Raw genomic sequence first — 19,072 nt, 5'->3', positions numbered from 1 at the left:
TCAGGTAGTTTTCTTATCTTTCTAGACAGACCTGATTTCTCCTCTTCTCTATGCCAATAGTTTATAAATTTTTTCATAGCAAAAGCGGAAATTTATGTTAAATTTTATTTATATGTGAACACAACTTGACTGCCTGAAATCAAAATCTTTATCATTTATCTACCAGATTTCACAATGTCTACTGTTAATAAAGGCACTCAGTAAAATGATTACCTAATTCAGTGAAATATATGAACTGTGGATCCTTAATAATGTCTTTTATTGGGTTTGATTTTTAGGTTAAAACTTCAACAACAAATTGTGAATATTGAAAATGCAGAGAAAGAGAAAAATGAAAATTCTGACCTGAAACAGGTATTCTATTTAGCAGACATTTTGCTTTATTTTTTTAAAGGGCTTTTTAAAATCTATGCCTTGAAGCTTATTTCATTTCAGGGTGTCCTCAAGGGCACATTAGGTGGGTGGGGTATTTGTGAGGGAGGATGTTTAGCATCCTCTGCCGCCCTATACTTTACTAAATTTGTTTAGTGGCCTTAACATTTATCTTCTTTTCTTTTAAGCACATCAGTAGTTTGCAGATCCAAGTGACCTCACTTACACAGTCAGAGAATGAATTGCTGAATTCAAACCAAATACTGAAGGAAATGGTGGAGAGGTTAAAACAGGAGTGCCGAAATTTAAGAAGCCAAGCGGAAAAAGCACAACTAGAAGTTGAAAAGTAGAGTTCGCTTTTTTTCTTTATGTACAACTATTTCTTTTCAATGATAATTCCACATTGAATGTGCTTTGGGAACTAGTTACAAACACCCTTTGACAATATACAGTAGTCTGAGGTAATACGTTTTTTATTTCTAGAGAATGAACTTTATAGACTTTTGAATTCTTTTAATAATAATAATAAGACATTTATGGAAGAAGGCCCTTTAAATTTCTCTCTGGCCATACTATTCTGAAAACCCTCAAAGAAAAACGTCTTTATTCATTGAGTAAAACAATATATTTTTTACTTCAAATATCTAAATTAGTCTTCTGAATGCCACATAGGTATTAAGTTTGGTTTTACTTGGGATGACATCTGTTTAATCCTGAGAGTTAATGTCCATGTTTTGCCTACATTCTTCTGACAGGACATTGGAAGAGAAACAGATCCAGTGGCTGGAAGAAAAGCAAAAGCTTCATGAACGTATCACAGACCGAGAAGAAAAGTATAATCAAGCTAAAGAGAAACTGCAGCGAGCTGCAATTGCCCAGAAAAAGGCAAGTGATTCTTATTAGAGTGATTTCTACAGAGTAAAACATAATTAACTATTTTAGGAAAATAAGATGTACAATGAAAACTGAGATTTTACTGGTTTAGTACTTAAATATGACATTTTGCTTTCAACCTTGCAGAGATAAATTGGGAAAATCCAAACTGCTCAACAGATTTATTTCTAAATTTTGTGTACAGGTCAGTTTTTCAGAGCCAACATGCATTTTTTCACAGACTGTTTTTCAGTGATCAAGTTTCTAGAACAGCCCACACAAGTCTTACTTAACTCATTCTGCCTGTTTCAGCTTAACTAATACTTGTAACATTGCTTTTGTGGTTAAAATGCTTTTTTGTTTCCAACTCAGGAATATAGGAGCAAGTACCTCCTTGCCCTAGGGGGTTCTAGTTCCTAGGAGGAACTAGAACCGCCCCGCCGCCGCAGCCACTTGCTCCTATATTCCTCCCCGCCGGCTTCTGAGACAGCCACGATAGTCCGACAGCCACCCTCTTTTTAAGTTTCCCTTTTACAGGCCTATTTTCCCCAGAACCTAATTTATTTTCTTATAAATAGTCCAGGGCATCCTAGAAATGATGTAGTGAGATAATTCACCTAAGGCAGTGATTTCAACTTTTTTTCTACTTCAACAAACCCAAGGAGTATAGCATGACCCCTTTAGTAACCACGACTCACTGTGGCAGTGATTTAGCAGTTATTTCAACAAAAGTGGTGCATGTGTGTTGGAGTTGGGGCTGATTTAATATGTCTCCATTTGATAAGTTCCCTTAGTCATGGCATTTGCTTTGGGAGGTAAGAAGGTCTGAGATGAGAGCAAGGTGCTTATAGGCATAGCCACAGCAGTGTCAATATCTGAAAGGTTAGCTGTTCACATTTGCATAAGAGAAGAGAACTATAAATTATTTACATATTTTGATTGGGAAACCTGAGGACACAGTTCCTAGTCACCTATTTATGTATTAGCTATAACTGCCAAATGCCTTCTGATAGTTATAACATGAGAAGTCCAAAAGTTATTACTTCCCTATGTCTTTGGATTCTGAATATTGCCTTTTTCTTCCCATAATGCTAAAAGTAGTGTGATATTGAGATTAGAAAGCAACATTTACAAATGGGAATTCCAGTGTTTTATACTCAAATATAAAGACTTGTGTTGTTGTTTTTCCCTTTGTATATCACTTTTTTTTCTTTCAGACCATGGAAGTACTGTGTATCCTATGGGTATTGCTGGGGTTTCAGTGCAGTTTATTATGGCTTGGGATGATCTTAGAAAGTATTTATGCTTTCTTGTACTGTTTGAAGCCTAGAAGCCTCTGAAGCCAGATGTTAGCTGGAAATCACTAGAAATTATAAGAGCTGATTTGATCTTTCACAGAGAAATTTTTGTGTTGAGGTTTTAGAGAAAAGTATCTTAGAGAAGATCAGATTCTAATTGTTGAGATTAGTTTGGGTTGACTTCTTTTGGAGCACAAGTGACATCCAGTGGTGAGAGAGATTATCAACTAATCACAGGTATACCAGAAAGAGAGAAGGTTTTATTTAAGAAGCCTGCAAAATAACCCTTTCGTTAATATTGTGACCTTGTATGAATTATTTTTCTATTGTAATGCCTATCAAGTAATGGGTGTGAACATAATAAATATCCATTTCACTTTTCAAAATGTGTGGATTATGGTTTGAAGTCATAGAAATTATTAAGCTCAACTGAGTGAATAATTATGACCCAGATGTGTTCCATCACGTGGGACACTGCCCTAAATACTGACAACTTTTAAGTAGATACAATTTTAGGGCTGGGAGGACTTTAGCACTCAGAGATAGTCTTTATAGATTAGGAACCTGAAGTTGTAGGTAGCCAAGATCATTTGACTACTAGAATCATTGCCATGACTAAAACCTACATCTTCCTATTCTCAAGCCTGTGCTCTTTTTGCACCGTTACTCTTTTAATTTCCCACTTTCTTGTATTCCAGATGCTTTGTTTTTCTCTTCTTGGTAGCCATAATACACATAAGTATTATTTTCTATGGCAGAATAATCACTAGAAAAAGAATTTAACTCAAACCCTATACTGCTTCTATATGAAAATTTTGGCTGTAAGATTAAATAATGATTCATAAGAGTGCAACAGATTTTTGGATCCTTTAAATGACACAAATCATAAGTTTCTTATGCATTAAGATGAAAATAAGTCACAAAATATTAACTCCAGGGCAGAAATCATAATCCTTTAGAGTTACTTTCCTGTGAGAGGTTCTTCTAGCTGGGGAACAGCAGCTTTATTTTCCCCCAGGCTGGATAAGATGGCTCACTGTTTATTTGTGATTCCAACCTCCTAAGCACAAAGCTTGTGTCATTTCTGGTAAGTGTTTCTGGTAGAGTCTTTGGTAATAATATTTGCTGTGATTTGTTTGGAAAAGCTTGACCAGGCACCTCGAGTTGGGAGGCTCTTCTTTATCGCTTCTCCACACATTGTTAAAGTGCGACCATACAGAGAGATCTCTTGGTATGAACACAATGAGTTGTGCTTTTCCTTTTGAAGCACTTGAAGTGACAACTCGTCATTTTTATTCTAAGGTATATCTCTCTGAAATAAGTCTTGGTTAGATACTGTTATGACTGGCTTATAAAAAAAATGCACCATAGGCTCGAAGTTATAAAATATCTGTTGACTGTGTTGTGCAGCCTAGAGTTATGCCGAGGGGAAAATAAATGCCAGGATTGACTCCTGCTCTGATGACCATATAACCTAATTGGAGAAATAAGGTAACATGCAATACCTAAAGAATATTATCACTCCCTGGTGATCTGTGTGCACACGAAAGTTTCAGAACTAGCGTGCCAGAGAGAGGAAATCTTGAAGACAGGGAGGCCAGTTAGGAAGCTATTATACAGTGAGGCCTTGACTTACGAGTTTAATTCGTTCCATGATGGAGCTCCTAACTCAAATTACTCGTATGTCAAATCTTAAAAAGTGAACGAGTGAGACACGTGATGCTGGGCTGATGTTGTGGCGTTCATTGTGACGTTCGCTGTGCCAACTAGCGGTGGGGTATCTGAAGCTGGCTCGTAACTGGAATTTTAGCTCGCAACTCAAAGCAAAAAATTGGCCGAGAGACGGCTCCTATCTCGAAAAACTCATTAGTCGGGACACTCGTAAGTCAAGGCCCCACTGTACTAAACTTAAAATGAAGTAAGATGTTTGGAATTTGGGCTTGGGGTACAGGAATGAAAATGAAGGGTGACTTCCAGAAGTATTCTGAAGGAATTAAAATAGCATGGTATTGGCATAAGGATAAACATATTGACAAACAGAGCAGAAGAGAGACCAGAAATGGACCCACAAGAATATGAACGCCTGGTTTACCACAAAGTATCACTGCATTTCAATAGGAAAGGATGGTGCTTTTTTAAAAGTGTGGTGAATCAGCCCTGACCAGTTTGGCTCAGTGGATAGAGCGTCAGCCTGTGGACTCAAGGGTCCCAGGTTCGATTCCGGTCAAGGGCATGTACCTTGGTTGCAGGCTCATCCCCAGTAGGGAGTGTGCAGGAGGCAGCTGATTGATGTTTCTCTCTCATATCGATGTTTCTAACTCTCTATCCCTCTCCTTCCTCTCTGTAAAAAATCAATAAAATATATATTTTTAAAAAATAATAAAAAAATAAAATAAAAATAAAAGTGTGGTGAATCAGTTGGTTATTATTAACCAACCATGTTAGATTAAAAATGAATCACAGACACAAATGTAAAAAGTTAAAAAAAATTAAGCTGCTAAAAGAAAACAGGGAGATGATCTTAAGATCTTGGTAGAAGTAAAGATTTCTTAAACAGGACATAAAAAGCACTAACCATAAAAGAAATGGTTGATAATTTGGACTTTATTAAAATTAATAACTTTTAAAAAACACAAAATGACACCCTTAAGAGAAAGAAAATATTATCACAGACTAGGAGAATGTCAGTCTGTAGTGTATACAGGGTGGGCAAAAGGAGGTTTACAGTTGGCTGTATGGGAAATAATAGAATAATAATACAAGAACAGACTGTTTCACATACAACTGTAAACCTCCTTTTGCCCCATGCTGTATATCTGACAAAGGATTCATATTCTGAATATATAAAGAACTCCAACAAATCCAATAAACAGATTATGCAAAAAAAAATTTTTTTAAAACAGGCAAAAGACTGAGAGAGGCACTTCACAAAAAAGTGGTATCCAGATGGCCAATATGCATAATCACCCTGATTAGATGTCAGGAAAATGCAACCAAAACTACATTGACATACTCTCCTACTCCACCAAAAGAGCTAAAATATAAAAGACTGACCACACCAAGTGTTGACAAGGATGTAGAGCAGTCGGAACTCTCATGTATTGCTGGTGGGCTTGTAATTAGTAGAACCACTTAAGAAAACTGGCAGTATTTACTAAAGCTCAAACATGTATACTCTATGACTCACTCCTGGGTATATTCTCAAGAGAAATGAGTACATATGTCCACCAAAAACATGTTCAGAAAAACTTTATTCATAGCAGTCTCAAAATGGGAACATTCAAATTTTCATCAGAAGAAGAATGTATAAAAACGTGGTATCTTTGTGAAATGGATGACAGCATAACAATGGAAAAGGACTGTGACATGTAATAACATTACGTACACATATAAAGTGCTGAACAACAGTAAAAATCCAGATACAAAAGAGCTTATACTGTGTGATTCCTTTCTTTGACCTGGGCAGGTGGATGGATAGACATTGTGGTTCAGAACAGAAGAGTGGTTCCTCTGCCAGCGTGGAGGGAGGAGGCACAGGCTAGTATTCTGAGTGCGGGAGGATGGGAGGCATTGGGAAGCATGAGGCAGAATACCCGTAGCAGTCAGTTCCCAACTGGACATAGCCAAGGTGACCCTTAACAGTGGACTGGGTAAATATAAAAAACTATGTAGCCCTAACCGGTTTGGCTCAGCGGATAGAGCGTTGGCCTTCGGACTCAAGGGTCCCAGGTTCGATTCCGGTCAAGGGCATGTACCTTAGTTGTGAGCACATCCCCCGTGGGGAGTGTGCAGGAGGCAGCTGATCGATGTTTCTCTTTCATCGATGTTTCTGACTCTCTATCCCTCTCCCTTCCTCTCTGTAAAAATCAATAAAATATATTTAAAAAAACAACAACTATGTAATATTCATTAGTAGAATACAGGATGCAGCAATGAATGAACTGTACCTGTAAGCAATAGCATGAATAATTTTCACAATATTGAGTGAAAGAAAAAAGCCATTTGTAAGAGAATGTACACTATGATTCCATTCATGTGAGGTTCAAAAACAGGCAAAACCTTAACTATAGCTTTGGAAGTGAATTAGGTTACCTTTTCAGAGGACAGAGTGGATAGAGATTGACAGCAGGAAGGGGGGGCACTTCTGGTTTAGCAGTGTTGTTGATTTGTGAGGTAATAACACCAACATTTGCTTTGCAGTTTGACATTTTGCCTAACAATTTATGTTCTATGCATTTTTCTGGAAGTCTGTTATACTGGGGGGGAAAAGGTAAGAAAACAAATACCTAATGTTCTGTAACTACTAAAGAGTATGGAACATTTATAAGTGTTTTCCTGAAAAAACAAAAAAAACCTGTTTTATAAAACTGAAAATAATTGTACTTGTTTTCATATACTACTTTTGCATTATATATGGATTTTTGCATATTATTAGAAAAATTTCACTTTGTAAAGTTTTTTATTTTATTTTTTTAGTATTTAGAAAGATATGCTTTTATACTGAAATGCGCTCATAATCTATGTTAGCTTTCTGATCCTTTAATTTACCGTTTTGGTAGCAATTTATGAATTGCAAACATTTTTTAACTTTAAATTTTGGTTAACCTTTTTTTTTTTTAATACATGATATCTTCTGTAAAAACCAAGAGCTCATGATTCCTTATCTGGCACCAGGCAAACTTGTTAGTAAAGTTTGACTTCTTAGTTTTTAGATTTTTTTTATTTGCAGCAATTTAGTTATTGATACCAGTTTTCTTGTTTGGCATTCATAATAGTTCTATTTGTCACACTGAGAATATGAGATATATCTGTGGTTTATTATCTTTGCAATTTTCAGTAAGACTCAAGTCTGCTAATCTTGGTTCCTAGTAGTGACTAAAAATACTCATCTCTAAATAAAATTGTTTTGGTGAGTAAAATATTCACTATTATATAGTTTTGTTCAAATAGGAAAGAAACCATGTATTTACACACTTGCTCATCTTGTTTCTTTATAGAGAAAATCTCTTCATGAAAACAAATTGAAGAGACTACACGAGAAAGTGGAAGTCTTGGAGGCAAAGAGAGAAGAATTGGAAACAGAAAATCAGGTGTTAAATAGGTAATGTGTTTATATGTATGTATATATATACCCCATGTGGTCATTTTGATATTATAGAACTTGGTTTCTGGGCATAATGCACTTTGTTTTCTTTTAAAATATACATTTAAAAGAATTCTAAAACTATTCATTATACTTCTAATTTATTATTCCTTTTTTCTCTCCCTCCCCCCTCCCCCGCCCCCCACCCTAGACTAAATATTCCTTCAAACCAAAAGGTATCTAACACATGCCAGTATGGTTGGGCCTGGAAGGAAAGGCTGGTCACTGGCTTTGGCAGCCAGGGGCAGTGTGAGTTCTTGCTGTTGTGACAATACAGTGGTAGTGATTGCATAGTATAAAATTGTGGCCACAATTTGGATCAAAGATCAGTTCTTGATTGGTGTGGTAAACTATTACTGGGCTATGACTTGTGGTTTTTCATTTACACCGAAGCACAGCTAGTAATTTTCACAGTAACATTTTTGAGCAGAGAAGATTTACCATATGAAGTGGTAGAGGCATTGTATGACTCATTTGATTCAAGTTAATAAAAAAAACCCCTGCAAATTCAGCTAATTAATGGTAGCCTTCAGCTTTCAGACAGTATCAGACTTTTCTGTAATGGAAATTGCCTATGATATCAAGCAGTGATGTTTAATAATGTGCCCTGGTCTTCTTGGGTATAATTACCAAAATGTGAACAGTTGGTTTTTTTTTTATAAAAACCAAGAGGTTTCTAGACTGGAATGAATGCCAACTTTATAATACTCTGTTCCAAAGTAAGATGCCACCAAATTCATTCTAAAACAAAATTCAACTTACTACCTCTCATAACCATTAACTTGGAAATTTGATCAATTCCAGATTAGGCAGCTGTGGCACAGGTTATCTAGAACTTTGAGTGATTTTGAAACTTTATTTGACTACTGATGTGACTGATGGTCAGAAAACTCATGTCCAAAAAGATTTGCAAAGGCCTGAAAAGCTATTTTTTTTCATGTCATTTTCCCCTAAAGTTTGGACTTCACTTATGTCACTAGCTATATTTTTAAAAATTAAGTTGAACAATATGAAATTCCCTATATTTGACCATAGTTCACCTCAAAAATGGCAATTTCATAAGATTCAAGCTAGTGTTTTTTGTATTCTGTTTGATTCCTTCTGTAAAATAAGGCATCCTTTGGGCTTAAGTTGTTTCCTTTTAGTTTCAGGAGTCATGGGCTTGGGGAGTGGAGTAGAAATGAAAATAAAAGTATCAAGAGTTTTTTATTAATTGGCAAATAAAACTTTAAAATGAACTAATAGCCTGCAATGCTATCGTAACAATAATACATCCTTTCATATCTGTTTATCTTTCTTGATAGAATTTTATATACTGGGTGTCCCAAAAATATGTATACACACTTTGAATGATTATGAAGTGAGTGTTTAACATACAGTTCATTTTCAAAATTTAAAATAATCTACAGAAATGAAAAATTTTTTTTGACAATGCCTGTTTTCAGACTGATGACTGTTCTGGTCCAGGCACTGCTGATAACATGAAACAATGGAATTGCAAACACCAAGATCATTTCATTTGGTATTTGTGCACCCTCAATTTTATTGACTGTTTCCAGTTTTGTACCGTAAACTTTATCTTTTATGTATCCCCATTAAAAAAAAAGTCTAGTGGCACTTTGGGATAAATTTTCTTTGTTCAAAGCTTAGTCTAGCTTCACCCATTATTACAAATCAGTTCAACCTTGGAGTAAAAATTAAATGAGTTATCAGCGTTAAAGTGTGTATACATTTTTTGGGGACAGCCTATATATTAAATACAGATAAACCTTATAATTTAGAAATCCTTCTCTTCCTATTTAAACTTATGTATTAAAGAACGGACACTTTTTTTTTTCTCTTCAAGGCAAAATGTTCCATTTGAAGAATATACAAGGCTTCAAAAAAGACTAAAGGATATACAGAGAAGACATAATGAATTTCGAAGTTTAATTTTGGTTCCTAACATACCTCCAACAGCATCCATCAATCCTGTTAGCTTGCAGTCATCAAACATAATTCCAGGCATGGAGCTAGCCTTTCCTCCTCATATGCAGGTATGAGCATTTATTTTAGGGAAAAGTTTAGGCAGATGTTTCTATACATGTTTACCAGTTTATATACAGAGTTAAAAACTCAAATCTTTCTTTAACAGAAATATCCTGAGAAGCAAAGTGGATATTAATCTATTTTATCCTCTAGTGATAGTGCCAAGAGTAAAATCTCCTATTAAGAAATTTATTTATTTATATTTTATTTTTTTAAAATTCTCACCCAAGGATATTTTTCCATTGATTTATAGAGAGAGTGGAAGAGAGAGAGGAAGAGAGAGAAATATTGATGTGAGAAAAACACATTGTTTGCCTCCTGCAGCACCCTGACCAGGACAGGGCCAGGGAGGAGCCTGCAACCGAAGTACGTGCCCTTGACCAGAATCGAACCCAGAGCCCTTCAGTCCATATGCCAACGCTCTATCTACTGAGCCAAACCTAGTAGGGCCTATTAAGCAATTTAAAAGAAGGACTTGCCCTGGCCGGGTGGCTCAGTTGGTTGGAGCATTGTCCCGTACACCAAAAAGTTGTGGATTCAATTCCGGTCAGGGCACATACCTAGGTTGCAGGTTCGATCCTGGTCAGGTGCGTGAAGGAGGCAACTGATCAATGTTTCTCTCTCACATCGATGTTTTGCTATGTCTCTGTATCTACTCTCACTTTTCCCCCTCCCTCCCTCTCTTCCTCTCTCTTGAAAATCAATAAATATATCCTTGGGTGAGGATAAAAAAAAAGGAAGTTGATTGATGAATGTTTGAGTAATAACACTAACTACTACTGAGCATTTACTAATGCACTGCACTATGCATTTTCCATACAATATTTTATGTAATCCTAATGAAAAATGCTTTGAGGAAAGGTATTATTATTTCCAATTTACAGATGAGAAAACTGAGTCAGAAAGGTGAAATGACTTTCCTAAGGTCATAGCTAATAACTGACAGAGTTATGTCACTATTGCAAAACCTGGGCTAATTCACACTGTACTAGGTCCTTGAGATACTGAAGTTATCAAATTATTTGGATGATTTTCAGAAGATGAATTAATAATTAATTACATTTTATAATGCCATGAAGTTTTAGTTACAGAATTGAATCTCAGACCAAGAGCTTTGTTTATAATAAACTAGAGGCCCAGTGCATGAATTCATGCATGGGTGGGGTCTGGCTGGCCCGCCCTGATCAGGCCCCATCAGGCCGGGCTGGCAGGGGGGAGGGGACGCAGGAGGTTGGCAGGCCAGCCCACCCCCTGGTTGAACTCCCAGTGAAACTCCTGGTCGAGGGGACAATTTGCATATTAGCCTTTTATTATATAGGACTAGAGACCTGGTACATGAAATTCATGCAGCTCCTGGCCTGATCCCCCTAACTGCCTAACTGTGCTCCCCTCCTGGCTTGATCCCCCTAACTGCCTAACTGTGCTCTCCTCCTGGCCTGATCCCCCTAACTGCCTATCTGCTCTCCCCTCCTGGCCTGATCCCCCTAACTGCCTATTTGCTCTCCCTTCCTCTCTGCACCTTTTGGACCCCCGGTGTGCAGGTATGCTGAGAGCTCTCCACCGTGGCCCTGCCCCCGTCCTGATTGGTTGTTACATGACGGCATCCCGGCCAATTTGCATATTAGTATAGATTGCTATTAAACTCCAGTCTTATTAGAAAATTGTCGTATAAGTACATCTAGACCCAGCATGAGTATTTTCTAATTAACTCCCTGGCGAATTTTATACCTAGAGAAGGACAGATTTGGGGTTTTGCTTTACAGCCAGAGCTTGAGGCAGGAGAGATGCCTGGTCAGACTAGTCAATAGTCTGGCCCATGCTGCTGTGTTCTTAGATGGCTAAAATGGCCATCCTTGCTCTGTCATATGTGCAGGCCTGAACAAAAGAGGACTGAGGCTGCTGCCCAAGTTAGTTTTTCACCAGTTTTTCTAAGTCTCTTTTTCTGAGCCTTTTCTGTATTTTTTCTTTTTTTCTGTGCTTTTAAGGAGGAACAACATCAAAGGGAACTCTCTCTACTTCGTAAAAGACTAGAAGAACTAGAAACAACACAAAGAAAACAACTAGAGGAACTTGGATCACCTGGGGAATGATGTTTTTGGAGGAAAGGGATGAAATCAGTGACCCAATAAAGCTTGAAGTTTTAACATATGTGGCATTTAGATACTTTATTACTGTTTGCCAAAACCCTTGAATTTGCCTCAAGAAAAGTACCAGCTACATGCTGTAGTGCATGTAAGTCGGGATTTTAAGGTTATACTAAAGACAAGTGAAACATTAAAACAGCTTTAGAGATAGAGTATTTATCAAAAATCTTTTGAGAATGGTATAAATAAATGGAGCTAATTTAATTGAAGAATCAAATTTTTAAAATATTTTATTAATTTTACTTAGTTGAATTTTGGGGGCATGTTGCCTAAAATATGCCCATGTTGAATTTCTTCTTCCTCATCTTTGAGATGTTTGGCAATAACAGGGTCAGTAAACATTTTCTGGTTTACTATATACGAGTTATAAACCTCTAGTTCTTGAAAAAAGATGACAGTTTTAAAGTCAGCGTAAATAATACAACTTAAAGATATCTAAATATAAAACACTACCTTTTTTAAAATCTGTGTGCACATAATTTATTAAAGAGCTTAATAAATATTTTTTTCTATCTAGCTGTATTGTCTTTTGTTGGATTTTTTTCAACCATATAGTGTGTATTTAGCAATATAGATCATATTGATTTTGACTTCTGAGATAGAATAGAAAATAATAAGGTTCAAATAATTAAATACTGTGGCTTTATAAAACAAGGGCCATTCATTGTAAAACTTGACCCCAGTGGAGTCCCTTTAGGCAGCGGTTCTCAACCTGAGTCTCGACCATCGGAAAACGCATATAGCATATCAGATGTTTACATTACGATTCATAACAGTAGCAAAATTACAGTTATGAAGTAGCAACGAAAATAATTTTATGGTTGGGGGTCACCACAACATGAGGAACTGTATTAAAGGGTCGCGGCATTAGGAAGGTTGAGAACCACTGCTTTAGAGGTATCATTGGTATTTAACTTCACCTCCCACTGTGTTGGATCTAACCAAATTACCATAAATGTTTTATTTCTGTGCATCCCTAAGTGTGCCATCGTTTGCTTTTTAATGTGACATCATCCTTTGAAGGAATTCTGCTGGAATAACTTCACATCAACAGGGTAAAACTCAAGTCTGCCAAACCAAGTGAAATGTCCACTACCCAGGAGGCTTCATGATCAAGAGTTTTAAGTTGATAGTGGAGGCCAGCAATGTAATTGAGCAGCCCTTAGCATCATTTAGAAGATATGAGATTTACTTACTACATAATACAGCTACTTATTCACATAGAGTATATGGTGACATCTTGTTCCTGAAAAGTAAATGATTTCCCTGGATCCACTTTGTATAATAATTTTTAAAATCTATTATAACTAGAAAACTTGAAGGAAAAAAGACAAGAACAGTCCATATTTACATCAAAATGTTTATTTTTGGATATAGACATTTAAAACATTCATCTCCAAGAACAGCTTCAATCAGGTATACAATAAGAAATAGACTCTAAATCCCTATTACGGAAAAGGTAACAATTTTTAAGTGCTGCTGTAGACACTAGTGTTAGGAAAAAAAAGTTTATAAATGGTTTTGCACCAAAAAAAATAGTCAAAGAAACTTAAAAATATAAATTGTTTGCAGTTTGTTTCTCTGTTGCTGTTTAATGTAGATCCAGTGACTGATTGTCTCCAGCACATGTCTAATTTGGCCATTTACTGCATTTGGCTAATGGGACCCAAAAATGTGATCTAGATAGTGCTTTTCACTGGAGGATTGACAAACACGCTACATATATTAGTGAATCTTCACGCCACCTCAGTGAGGTAGGATAGAAATATTATACAGAAATTGAGGCACAAAGAGGTAAGTGACTTGCCCAAAGTTCCCAGCAGCAGTTCCTGGAAGCGGAGGTGAGTCTCCACACAGGACTCGCACCACAGAGCTGGACAGGGACATCCTCATGGAGCTTTCACTAAGTAGTCAGAGAAAGCTGTAGCTGTTCCTTTGAGTTTCCTTAGCATTTCTGTACCCTAAAGAAGGGGAAGTCTTTTGGGCAACTCTCCTACCGTTGGCTCTCAACTCTCCTGCTACTGTTCTCTTACAGACGCTTTCACATCAAGACTGTAGCAGCCTTAGATAGGGGCCAGACCTCTCACCTTAATACTTGTAAGTAACCTATTTGGTAGTTTTTTGAGGTGTGTCCATTGAACAGACAATGGCGAAAAGCGACGGATTGGGAAGGTACCTGTCAGGGCAATAACTGCTTATTTTCTCTGACAGTTTGTTGAGTTGTCACCTCTGACTCTTTACCAGATATTGAGGAGCAAGAGAAATTGCATTTATCTAAGACAAATTCACAGTTAATCCTGATATCCCATACAGTGTTGGCAAGTGATTTTAAGGAATGTGTGATCAATGTTGTATTTGCTAAGTGAAGAAATGCCTTTCCTCAGTCTGGGAAGTGGAGCACCAAGGGTAGAAGGTGCCCCAAGGAAAGTCTGAGAGTTGCCAATTACACTTTCCTTCTGACTGACTAGGAGGAAAACACAGTGGTATTAAAATTGGTCATAAGCAGCAAAAATTCAGGAATAGAAATCATCAATAAAAAGACTACAGTGTAAACTGGATAGGAATTCTTTAAAAAGAAAGGCATGGATAAAATAAGTATTTTTAATTCTTTCTCTTGTGAGGAATACTTTCAAAAAGTACATAGTAAGACTAAGATACCAAGTTTTATACTAATATTTTTCAGGCCTTGGGCCTCAAATATATATATATTCATATATAATACTCCAGTGTGAACAGCAATTTCATGAAATGTAAAATGTATCTTTTCTTTTTTTTTTTTTGAATCACACACAAGTATTTATAACCACAGGGTTCACTAGAACTCTAAAGCAAGGAGACACTAGGATAGAACTGTAGGATTAGGGGAGTGAGTTACTCTTCCACAGATCTGATCGAAGTTAACTAATGATTTTTCTTAAACATCCACCATGTCCACCATCAAATACATTTAGTTTGCAAAAAATAAAATGAGACAAAGTGTCTGGGTAAAATGCTGTTGCATTTCCATGAAGCCTGTTGCTCCTTGCTTTAGAGTCCCTTAGTGAAATGGAGGCGAGGTGGATGGAGTGACCACTGAAAAACACAGCCCTTTCAACAATGTTGCAACACTGTTAGTTTTTGGTTTAAAAACACACACGCACACACACTCACAAATGCTAAGTGTACACACTACCAAATTCTGCAGCCAGCTTTTCCAAGAACTACCGGGGAAAGTTTCAATGCTGCGAACCTTCCAGGTTGCCCTAACACCTCCACCTTGTTTCCAATGTACTTTCACATTCTGTTTCAATCACTGGCAGCGTCCCTTTTCTGCAGAGCTGCAGTGTAGTCACAAGTGGTACATAACTAGTTTTCAAACAAAACCACTTGTATCATTGTGCTTAAGTGGAGACTGAGTTACAATACTGACACTTGCTTACTGGCCCCGTATTCTCTGTAAACAAGGAGGCTGTTTGCAACAACCACTTCAGCTCTATTTACAGAAGGGTTCCCTGTACACACACAGGCACAATAGTTGGTATGCTTTCTAAAAGCTGTGCATGTGCCTTGGTCTCTTACAGACAGTGCTCAGAGTGGAACCTATGTGCAAACTTAAAAAATTAACGACACAGAGTAGCTCAAGCAGCCATTTTGCTCCCAGGTCGTCTGAAGAACTTTGCCAGATTAAGCCAGTGCTCACATCCACTTGCATTTCTTCTTTTCATCAAATAAGACTTTTACATGCAAGAGTTGTTTCTGAGCTTCTTCCAGCCCTCGTTCTCTTTCTAGTTTATTTAGAATCTGTTGACAATTAGAACAGTTATTTTAGATATTGTGGTTTTATCATTACAATTCTGGTTTCTTTTTCTTTGTGCATTCCTGATGCTGAGTGGTAAAATCTGTATGAAGCAGATGCCGACATTTTCTTCGATCATTTACATACTCACTTTGCAAGTTGTTTTGCTAAGTCATTATCACAGGATCAACAATACTTTGGCTTAAAATAGAAACTGGAAAGAAATACCAACTGTTTGCTTACAAATATGGGGCCAGACCTCCAAGGCCCTGTTTTATGCATTATGTCACAGCCATTCCAAGCACAGCAAGCATTTCTGGGCAGCCAACATGCAGGCAAGTATTTCTTCTTAAATGCAGCAGGCAGGGGCATCCTGGTTAGAGATGACTCTTTCCCTTCCCTCCCCTCCCATCCTGGGCAATCTAGTCCCTCTCCCATTCTCTCCCCTCCCGCCCCTCCCCAGTGCTTCCCTTCTAACCCCTGGCCCCTGGAAAGAGGGATGCTTATCATGTTTAAGGAACTCATTGCCTCTACCCTACCTTAGCTCTTCACTTGATCTTCAAGTAGCAAATGGACTTGGTGAGCTATTCTCACCATTGACATGGATAGCCTGTCCCAGCATGACTGAGTGGGGGGAATCAGGGAAGGGGGAATTAACACATATTTGGAAACAACACATCTGATGACTGTGTGAATTCCCAAAAAAAAAAAAAAAATTCAGATTAAGGAGAATTAATCAAGGATAATGGTTTATTGAAATAGCTACTTAAGTTAGAAAATGTCATACTTCCATTTAACCATTGAATACAGAATTTAGGCGATTTGACAAGCTTAGCTTTCATTTTAGCAGTTTACAATCAAGCATAAGCTGGCACCATTTAATAGGACCACTACTTACTCATCAGAGTTAACGTTAACTTGAGTCAATGTGGCTGTAGGCCCCATAAACTCATGTAAGTTCAGGCTGGTCCGAAGGTGGGCCATAAAGCTACGGGGCAGCAGCCATGTGCAGGGGCTGGCGAGGAGCCAGGATCCCCCATCAGACAGGCCCCCTGGCCTCCCGTTTTTGCCATTTGGGATGCCAGAGCTGAGGCCTATTGAAGGCTTCAGAACCAAATCCTGGGGACTGATTCAGATCAATATTTTAAAATGTCATTTAAAATCTTACCTCATCAAAATATTTTACGATGTATTTGTAGATTTCTGTCAAGGCCACTTCTTCATTAAATTCATTTTCATGTTTCTTAAAGAAAGAAAGGCTTGTTGAGAGATTCTGATATGACTTTAAAAAAAAAAGTAACCAAATGTTTTAATTCTACTTTCCAACAATACCTTAGATTCCTGAGTTAAGAATTCTTCCATTTCTGAAGGTGACAATGGAGGCAAATCCCTGATTGCTTTGTAATAAGATTTTACTTCCTCTTTGTAGGTTGGGATATCCTTGGCATAGAGAAGTTTATTAGTTGGTGCTTCCTAAAAAAAAAAAAAAAAAAGACGAAGAAAACAATGATCACCCCAAGAGTGAAAACCGTGGGGAATTTATGACAGTAACGCAGCTGACCCTCCACACTGCTACTGCCTGGCCACGTGTCCCTGCACAGGCCCTCCTCCGTGTTGCTGAATGACTGACTGCTATCCAGATAGCTCTGGTGAGTCACTATTATTTTCAGGCAGATTAAATGCTAATATATTCTGCCTTCCTCTCATAAAGGAACTAAAATTATTATTTTTGCATGATTTGAGTTACTGTAACAATGGAACTTATTTCAATCATACTTCATTACTAATGGCTGTAAAAAGCCTGAATTAAAACATTTGCTCTCCTCCTCACCCACCAGGGAATTTTGGCATTTATAAAAGATCTGATTGTAGGTCTGATTGAGCCCTTTATATAACCATGAAAGTGGTAAGTAGCTGGCAGTGGTGGATTTTTTTCTGCTTGTCCTGTTTATTTTAATAGATCTATCAGTGTCCTCAGGGAAGCAAGGGGTCATTAGTATTGGTGGATCTGATATCTGATTTTGCAAAAGTTCCTTGGCAATTTGAGTGTTTTTATGTAATTATAACTGATAATGTTAAAAAATAAGCGATTTTATTTTAAAAGTCATTATTTTTCACAAAATTTTAAAAAATTCTACTCGAGGAAGATAGATGAGTTACTAACAGGGCCAATGCCCCAGCACATTTAAAAATGTATCAATGGCTTGAATCACTCTGAAGGATGCCTACACAGAGATGTGTTTCACTTGTCAAGTTTAAGTAGAATCCACAATCATGCAATTATTCACTAAAGATTTAGCTGGGCAGGCATTGAGTATAGAAAGGTGAAGAAGACTGGAACCTGCTCTTTAGAAGCTTACAGTCCAGTTGGGAAGACAAACTGACACAGTGCTTACTATGCCAGTAACCAGGAGCAGGTGGACTGTAAAGAAAAAGACTGCAGAATTGGGCAAATCAGGGATCATAATAACTTTGTGTGATGTTAGGCAAGACTTGTCACTTCTCAAAACATCAATTTCCGCATCTATAAAATGAGGGTACTATCAACTACCTTATGTGGGTCTTATGAGGATTCACTGAAATATACCAAGAACATAGTAAGTAATGGATAAACCAAGCTAATTTTTACTTTGAATAAATAAGCACTTACGTGCCTTTCGGTCTGTTTTATGCTAAAAGAACTTTATTGGTCAAGTGAAGAAAGTGTGGGAACTACATCAGGACAAAGTTTACAAAGTAGGTATATTCAGACTGATCGGAGTCTCCTATAGTTTCTGGTACACGTTAAGAAATCATGTTGAAAGAAAAATGTTTGTGAGTGAATGAATAAGTAAGATTTTACTTAGACAGGTATGAGACAGGAAAGAGATGAGCAAAGGGATGTGAAAACAAGTTCATGGTAAACTTGGGAAAAGTAAAAGCTGTAGAATAGACGGTACATGGAATGTACAAGAAAATGATGAGACCAGAAAGAGACTTGAGGCCCAATCAGGAGGGGCTGTGGTAGATAATGGAAGATATCTACACATTTCTTTACATAAGAGACTGACAAGATGAGATTTGTGTTCTGGAAAAATAACCTGAGATGGAAAAGCTGGGGAGATGAGATGGACAGCAGGGCAAGGACACAGTGAGGAGGCAATTATCCCTGTGGAGAGGGGTTGAAGGGATGGGGCAGAGGGATGAGAAGAAAGGGATAGACACTGTAGAGACCGAGAGAATAGAAGCCATCTGGGGATAGGGTGGGGAGAAGGAACCTCTTTCTGAGGGAGAAAGGAGGAGTCGAAGATAATGCCGAGGATTCTACCTTGAGAGACCAGGCAGCGTTAGGAAAACAAAAGTAAACACAGGTCTGTTTCACAAAAATAGGGTGACGGTGAGTTTAGACGTAGACTAGGATCTGAAGCACCTGTGACGCATCGATCCCGGCGCTCTTAAA

The 19,072-nt window shown here is 37.5% G+C and overlaps 2 protein-coding genes across 4 annotated transcripts in view; one reads left to right on the top strand and one right to left on the bottom strand.

Annotated features, from left to right (window-relative positions):
- Nucleotides 1–12,367, top strand: part of CEP83 (centrosomal protein 83) — a 133,144-nt gene extending 120,777 nt beyond the window's left edge. For 2 of the 3 annotated variants that reach the window (XM_006096051.3, XM_014462027.2), the window contains exons 11-16: nt 279–354; nt 561–718; nt 1,128–1,257; nt 7,541–7,644; nt 9,533–9,722; nt 11,700–12,367. In XM_006096051.3, coding sequence (XP_006096113.1) covers nt 279–354; nt 561–718; nt 1,128–1,257; nt 7,541–7,644; nt 9,533–9,722; nt 11,700–11,804 — 763 coding nt within the window. In that variant the 3' untranslated portion in view covers nt 11,805–12,367. The remainder of the gene's footprint in view (nt 1–278; nt 355–560; nt 719–1,127; nt 1,258–7,540; nt 7,645–9,532; nt 9,723–11,699) is intronic. The other variant, XM_023759940.1, reaches the window with a different exon arrangement.
- Nucleotides 12,368–13,200: 833 nt separating this feature from the next.
- PLXNC1 (plexin C1) overlaps nt 13,201–19,072 on the bottom strand; it is a gene marked incomplete at its 5' end in the record, with an annotated part of 115,487 nt that continues 109,615 nt past the window's right edge. The window contains 3 exons of the mRNA XM_006096091.2: nt 13,201–15,638; nt 16,802–16,876; nt 16,966–17,106. Of these exons, the coding sequence (XP_006096153.1) occupies nt 15,534–15,638; nt 16,802–16,876; nt 16,966–17,106 (321 nt within the window). The remainder of the gene's footprint in view (nt 15,639–16,801; nt 16,877–16,965; nt 17,107–19,072) is intronic.

This window comes from Myotis lucifugus, unplaced genomic scaffold (genome assembly GCF_000147115.1).
Source record: "Myotis lucifugus unplaced genomic scaffold, Myoluc2.0 scaffold_167, whole genome shotgun sequence".
Taxonomy (NCBI): Eukaryota; Metazoa; Chordata; class Mammalia; order Chiroptera; family Vespertilionidae; genus Myotis; species Myotis lucifugus.
Note: the sequence above shows the minus strand (reverse complement) of the source record. Positions and strands in the feature narration are given on the sequence as shown.